Source organism: Piliocolobus tephrosceles, unplaced genomic scaffold, assembly GCF_002776525.5.
Source record: "Piliocolobus tephrosceles isolate RC106 unplaced genomic scaffold, ASM277652v3 unscaffolded_18271, whole genome shotgun sequence".
Classification (NCBI taxonomy): domain Eukaryota; kingdom Metazoa; phylum Chordata; class Mammalia; order Primates; family Cercopithecidae; genus Piliocolobus; species Piliocolobus tephrosceles.
The window spans coordinates 6,478-13,970 of NW_022300167.1; the positions used below are offsets into that span (position 1 = coordinate 6,478).

General features: G+C 47.9%; 1 protein-coding gene across 2 annotated transcripts; it reads right to left on the minus strand.

Moving 5' to 3' along the window:
• Positions 1 to 294: 294 nt before the first annotated feature.
• Positions 295 to 5,684, minus strand: LOC111534837 (TBC1 domain family member 25-like). 2 transcript variants are annotated; one of them, XM_023201336.1, is made up of 4 exons: positions 5,306 to 5,684; positions 3,795 to 3,904; positions 2,637 to 2,684; positions 295 to 711 (listed from the first exon to the last, which is right to left on the minus strand). In XM_023201336.1, exons 1-4 carry the CDS (start codon positions 5,426 to 5,428, stop codon positions 504 to 506), a joined length of 489 nt encoding a protein of 162 aa, XP_023057104.1. In that variant the 5' UTR covers positions 5,429 to 5,684; the 3' UTR covers positions 295 to 503. The 2 variants fall into 2 exon arrangements, with proteins under 2 accessions (XP_023057104.1, XP_023057105.1); XM_023201337.2 differs by lacking the exon at positions 2,637 to 2,684 and having other exon boundaries at positions 296 to 711.
• Positions 5,685 to 7,493: the final 1,809 nt, after the last annotated feature.

Below are 7,493 nucleotides of genomic sequence, written 5' to 3' on the forward strand. Positions count from 1 at the left end.
AGAAGAGAAAAAGTGGCTGAGAGGTCAAGGGAACAAATGAATAAGTGAGCAAGAATACAAACAAATGAATATGGGTGCAGAATGAGTGAATGAATAAACACAACTAGCATTATTATAATATGCATTGTTACATTTTGGTATTATAACTGAAATACATAATGCTAAAGCTATACCGTTATACTACATTATAAATCTGCATTATATATAATTATGACATACATGACTAGGTTATATGTTACAATAGTATAATACAATGGAATTATCATTATTAGAGATAACACTTTCTGAGCCTTCATTATGCAGTCATGCACTGTTCCAGGAATTTTATGTGAATTTCCCCTCACAATGGTTCTAAGATACAAGGCCTCGCAATGGTTCTAAGATACAATTTTCTCTTTACAAGTGAAGAAATTGAGGCCTAGTGGTTGAGCCAGGATCTACAGCTAGGACACCTTGCTACCCATCCCACCATGAGGGAGTGTATTGTGAGGGGTGGCATCACCCTATGGGGTAAAGGGGTCCCAGAGCAGTGCTCCCGGGGGCACTGGGTACTCACTGTCCTCCGAGGGCCGAATATCTACACGCAATTGCAGGTAAGGTTTGGAGGCAGTGGCAAAGGCTGTGCTGAGGTCCCAGTCAGATAGGAGTGAGAGGTAAACTTCCTGTCCTAGCCGGTCCCGGCCCAGGTAGCTGATGCCAAAGTTCTTCTTCCTGGACAGGGGATATGAGGGAGCTCTCAGGGCCCCTGATGCCCTGGAGGCCTCAGGGACAGTTTCCAAAACAAGGAGGGTAATATAGAAGGTGTTGAAAACAACTTCCTACTATGTGCAAGGTACTGTGCCAAGGATTATGGGCAGCCTGAGATCAGGTCATTTATACCCACTTTGTTACACCAACACATACAAGCAGGTACATACCTGCTTGTATCTGGAGGTCACATTGGAAACTGGTAAAATGTTGGCAGGGTGCAGTGGCTCACGCCTATAATCTCCGCACTTTGGGAGGCCGAGGTGGGCGGATCACCTGAGGTCAGGAGTTCGAGACTGGTCTGGCCAACATGGTGAAACCCCTTCTGCACTAAAAATACAAAAAAATTAGCTGGGTGTGGTGGCAGGTCCCTGTAATCCCAGTTACTCAGGAGGCTGAGGCAGGAGAATCACTTGAACCTGGGAGGTGGAGGTTGCAGTGAGCCAACATTGTGGCATTGCACTCCAGCCTGGGTGACAGAGCAAGACTCCATCTCAAAAAAAAAAAAAAAAATTGGTTCTCTCTGGGGTAGGTGAGGGACAGAAGTGGGAAGAAAGCAGCCTTCTTACTACATAAAAAAATAAAGCAATCTGTGTTTGTTATTTTTCACAACAAAAATGTTTATGTAAGAAAGTCTAATAACCACTAAGAATTTATTATTCAGCTATACTTGTGCAACTATGTAGTTTGTTGAGTGATGCTCACCATAACCATGGAAACATCCTAAATACCCAACAATTTTGTACTGTTTGAATTTCTTACCATGTGCATGTATTCCTCCAAAACCAGCACCACAACAAAATGACTATCACATCTGCCCCCAAGAGACACCACTTTTCAGTTATCAGATTAGCAAATTTTGCAGTTACACAGTAACCAGTGTTTGTGAGGGTGTGAGGGAAACAGGCATTTATGTGCTGCTGATGAGATCATAAACTGATAAAACCTGTCTGGAGAGCATTTTGGAAACACCCATTAAAAGTTTAAAAAGCAGGTCAGGCACGGTGACTCACGCCTGTAATCCCAGCACTTTGGGAGGCTGAGGCGGGTGGATCACAAGGTCAGGAGATGGAGATGATCCTGCCCAACAGGGTGAAACCCCATCTCTATTAAAAACACAAAAATTAGCCAGGCATGGTGGCGCTACTGAGGAGGCTGAGGCAGGAGAATCGCTTGAACCCAGGAGGTGGAGGTTGCAATGAGCTGAGATCACACCACTGCACTCCAGCCTGGGCGACAGAGTGAGACTCTGACTAAAAAAAAAATAAAATAAAATGCAAATACCCTTTTTCCTGACAATACCACTGCTAGGAATTTATCCCATGACTGGATGTTTCCAAATACATTACTCCCCCTTTATCTACAGGGGATATATTCCAAGACCCCCCAGTGGATGCCTGAAACTGCAGATAGTAGCAAGACCTACATATACTATGTTTTTTTTTTTCATATACATAAATACCTATGATAAAGTTTAATTGATAAATTAGGCACAGTAAGAGATGAACAATAACAGAACAATTATGACAATACAGATGCTTCTTGACTTATGACAGGATTATGTACCAATAAACTCATCATAAGTTCATAAGTTGGAAATACTGTAAGTTGACAATGCATTTGGCTGGGCGCATTGCTTCACCTGTAATCCCAGCACTTTGGGAGGCTGAGGTGGGCGGATTGCTTGAGCTCAGGAGTTTGAGACTGCCCTAGGCAACATGGCGAAACCCTGTCTCTACTAAATACACAAAAATTGGCCGGGTGCAGGGGCTCATGCGCCTGTAATCCCAACACTTTGGGAGGCGGAGGTGGGCAGATCACTTGAGGTCAGGAGTTCGAGACCAGTCTGACCAATATGATGAAAATTAGCTGAGTGTGGTGGCACATACCTGTAATCCCAGCTACTCAGGAGGCTGAGGCATGAGAATTGCTTGAACCTGGAAGGCAGAGGCTGCAGTGAGCCAAGATTGGGCACTGCACTCCAACCTGGGCGACAGAGTGAGACTCTGTCTCAAAAAAAAAGAGAAGATCAAAAAACTATCCGGGGCTGGGAGTGGTGGCTCACGCCTGTAATCCTAGCACTTTGGGAGGCCAAGGCGGACAGAAAACTTGAGGTCAGGTGTTCGAGACTAGCCTGACCAACATGGTGAAACCTTGTCTCTACTAAAAAATACAAAAATTAGCCAGGCATGGTGGTGCGTGCCTGTAATCCCAGCTACTTGGGAGGCTGAGGCAGGATAATCACTTGAACCCAGGAAGTGGAGGTTGCAGTGAGCCGAGATTGCGCCATTGTACTGCAGTCCAGTGGACAGGGGCAAAACTTCGTCTAAAAAAAAAAAAAAGTTATCCTGGCATAGTGGTGCACGCCTGTGGTCCCAGCTACTTGGGAGGCTGCAACAGGAGAATCACTTGAACCCGGGAGATGTCACTGCACTCCAGCCTGGGTGACAGTGAGACTCTGTCTCAAAAAAAGAAAAAAAAAGAAAAATGCATTTAACACACCTAACCTACCAAACATCACAGGTTAGCCTAGCGTACCTTAAACATGCTCAGAACACTCACATTAGCCTACAGTTGGGCAAACTCATCTAACACAGAGCCTGCTTTATAATAGTGCTGAATATTTCACGTAATTTATTGAACACTGTACTGAAAGTGAAAAGCAGAATGGCTTGCAGTACAGTCTCTACCAAATGCGTATCGCTTTTGCACCATTGTAAAGTTGAAAAATCCTAAGTCCAGTTATTGTAAGTTGGGGACTATCTGTAAACTGTAATAAAAGTAATGTGAATGTGGTCGCTCTCTCTCTCTCTCAAAATATTGTATGTAATATTTGCAGACTGAGGTTGACCATGGGTAACTGAAACTGCAGAAAGCAAAACCACAGATAAAAGTAGACTGCTGTACTCCAAGACATGCATACGTGGCTGTTCACTGTGGGATTATTTGTAGTAGTAAAATAAACACAAACCCTACCAAACAAAGGCCAGATAACCACTGTAGAGGTGGGTGGCCCACTGGCCAGTCCCCAGCATCTTCCCACTCACCCACTCAAATCAAAGGCTCGGATGAGGATGTGCTGCAACACGTCGAGCGAGGTGATCTGGGGATCTACAGCAAAAGAGCGGAACTCTGGCGGTAAGAAGCTCTCACATTTCTGGGGAGAGAAGACATGGGGTAGGCCACCAGGGGCCTCATCACCATGCTGAAGAGTGAGGTGCAGAGTGATAGAAGGCAAAGTCAGAGAGGTGCCGGGGCCGGATCAAGGCAGGTGTTCTGGACCATAGGGTCCAGTGAGGAGGAGGCTACTGCAAGCGTTCAGGCCCCCAATCCTTCTTCTATATCCCTTCAACTGTGGCTGCCAGAATCACCATATCCAGTCTGGCTCCTGTTAAATCAGTCCTCTATGATGCTGTAACCAATCTAGCACATCTACCCACAACACTCTCCTGCTTAAATCTCTTCAATGGCAACCCTAGAGTCCCAGCAAGCGGGCCTATGGGGCCCCAGCCAGCCTCTCACCAGGTTTTTTGAACTTTATACTCTGGTAGTACCAAACTGTTAGAAGTTACCTTGAAACCATCCTGACTCCAGGCCATTGATTGTGCTGATCCCCTGTCTGGAACATCCCTCCCACTTTCTTCACATGGTTCACTCCCAGCTGAGGCATCTTTTTTTCTGAATGTCAAACTTCTACCTTAGAGCTTTATTACACTGAAGTGATGTGTGGACCCTCTTATCACTGCCAGTGCCACTGGTTGGTTGGAGCCACCATCATTGTTTACGGAACTATGGCAACAGCGTTCTTCTTCAGCATACACACCAAAGGCCCTTGGTGATCTGCCTCTGTCTTAGCACTCTGATTCACCTCCTACCACTCTTCCCCTCATTCTCTCCACTCCAGCAATCAGGAACCTACAGGAACATGCCAGGCTCATTCCTATCCTCTAGCCTTTGCCCTTGCTATTCCTTCTGCCTAGGATACTCTTCCCTTCTAATATGCACATGGCTGACTCCTTTTATTCGGGTCTCTGCTCTTTCAGTACCTCCTCTGGGGATTTCCCTGTACAACCTTGGCTAAAGTGACTCCCTGTTGCATAACCTTTTTCATTATTTGAGTGTCCGAAACATCTCATTTCTTTAGTTGTCTCCACCCACGAGCCTGTCAGTTCATCAAAGTGGGAACTTGCACATAAGTGCACTCTCGACACATACGGGTTGACTGACTCCAGAGCCAGCACCTTCTCATTCCTCAGAGCCCCACCCTCAACTACTGCGGCCCCTCCTCCAGCCCCATAGCCCCTCCCCTTTCGCTGTAAGCTCCACCCATTTATCCCATAGACCCCCGTCTCTCCATTTTCAGTCCCACGCCCCAAGGTACGTCGCTAACGCTCCAGGCTCTCAGGCCCTCCCCCTCGCCACCATCACTTGGCCCTCAAGCTTCGCCGCTCAGGTTTTGTCCCAAATCTCAGGTCCCGCCCTCCATCCTATGACAGCCACCGCCTCCCCCTCCCCTGGGATGCCTCGGCGCCTGGGCCGACTCACCCGCCAGCCTCACCTTGACTCGGACCCGCACCACCTCTCGCTCCTCCTCCTCAGCGGCCGCCGCCGCCTGAGCTCCCACGCCGGGCGGGGGCGCTCCGGAGCCAGACAAATCCGAAGCCCCGGAGGCTGTCGCCATCCCGCCGCCGCCCGTCTCAGGGTGACGGTTGACCGTTGCCCCCCAACCCGGCGCACACTCTACTGTACTGACGCCCGCCGCCCCACCTCGTGCTGGGGCGCAGGCGCAGAGAGCTTCGCGCGACCCTACCCCCCCACCGTCCCTCCCACCTGGCCCTGCCTGGAGGTCGCCTCTGCGCCTGCGCCTAGATGCTGTTGCCAGGAGCCCCGCCCCCAAAAGTCGGGCATTTTGCTTTATTTCAGCTAGCGTGCGGACGCCTACTGAGGCCCCGCCTCCCCCAGCCCTGTGGTTTGGTTGTTTTGACAGCCTACTTCCGGATTCATAGAGGTGTTATATTGACACCTCGTTCGCCAAGAGAAGTGGGCGGGGAAAGGAAGGGGCTGCGTGATGACGTCAGGCCCCATACCCCGCCTCAAGTTGCCTCACGCGTCTGCTGACAGATGATGTCATCTCTTTCAAATTGGCCCTCGCTTCAAATGAATCCACTGAACGGGAAAAAAATCCTTTTATTTTTTAAGGCAGGGTCTCGCTCTGTCACCTAGGCTGTAGTGCAATGGCGCGATCACAGCTCACTGTAGCCTCAAAGTGAGCTATGATCAAGCTATCCTGCCTCAGCCTCCCGAGAGCTGGGACTACAGGAGCACACTACCACGCACAGCCAATTTTTGTGTATCTTGTAGAGAGAGGGTTTAGTCGTGTTGCCCAGGCTAGTCTCGAACTCCTGACCTCAAGTGATCCGCCCATCCTGACCTCCCAAAGTGTTGGGATTACAGGTGTGAGCCATAGCCCCTGGTTAAAGTGTTTTAAAAAATATACTCAGCAGGGTGCAGTGGCTCACGTCTTATAATCTCAGCATTTTGGGAGGCTGAGGCGGGCAGATCTCTTGAGCCCAGGAGTTCTAGACAGCGAGACCCTGTCTCTTAACAAAAAATTAAACAATTAGCTGGACGTGGTGGCGCACACCTGCAGTCCCAGCTACTCGGGAGGCTGAAGCAGCAGGATAGCTGAGCCCAGGAAGTCAAGGCTGCAGTGAGCCCTGATCACACCACTGCCCTAACCTGCACCACAGAGCAAAGCCCTGTCTCAAACAAAAATTAATAATTTACACCCTGACTTAGCAAGGTCAGATAAAAAACAGGAAAATGGTTTATGCATTGTGAAAATTCATGGAGATTTTGTACACTGATGATTTTTGTACTTCCTGTATGAATGTTACACTTCATTAAATAATTTACCCCCCCAAAAAACTTTTATGCTCTTTGGAATTCTAGCGTTTTGGTTTGCCTTTGTCTGAAACTTGATGAGATCATATTTTCCCAAGTTTATACAACTAGGAGGCAAACTTCCAGGTTAATTCAACTCCAGGAAGGACACTAATGCTTCTAATTGAAACCCAGGAAGAAGTTAACAATCAAGACTTCAGAAGGCAGAAAGCGAGACAGACCCAGGGAGCTCAGAAGCATATCTTTAAAGCTCTGCCATTATTGAACCAGTTCAAAGGATCCCTGGTCTTTATGTCCCTTTTCCAAGTTTCACATTCTCAGATCTTGGAGAATCACTGAATCATTGGAAGAGCCCTCTGTCCAGCTTGGTCTAGAGATTTATTTGAAACCTGACTAAAATGTTGGTACTGACTGCCAGGGACCCATTGAAAGAGAAGTGGCCAGGCTCAACTACAAACCAACCGATGGAGCCCAAATGATACCATCTGTAAAAGATCAGCTTTCTGGGGTCCCAGAGCAGGGTGGATAATGGATCTGGAACAGCAAATGGGGAATGCCCAGCAGAGCATGCAAAAGGCTTAGCAATGTGCTGAGCACATAGTTACTGCTCAAAACAACGAATGCAAGAAGCCAATAATAAATGAAGAAAAATTTTTAAAAATAAACTGAGTCAGGCACAGTGGCTCACACTTATAATCCCAGCATTTTGGGAGGCCGAGGTGGGAGGATTGCTTGAGCTGGGGAGTTCGAGACCAGCCTGGGCAACATAGGAAGACCCTGTCCCTACAAAATTAAAAAAAATAAATTAGCTGGGTGTGGGTGCGCACCTGTGCTCCTAGCTG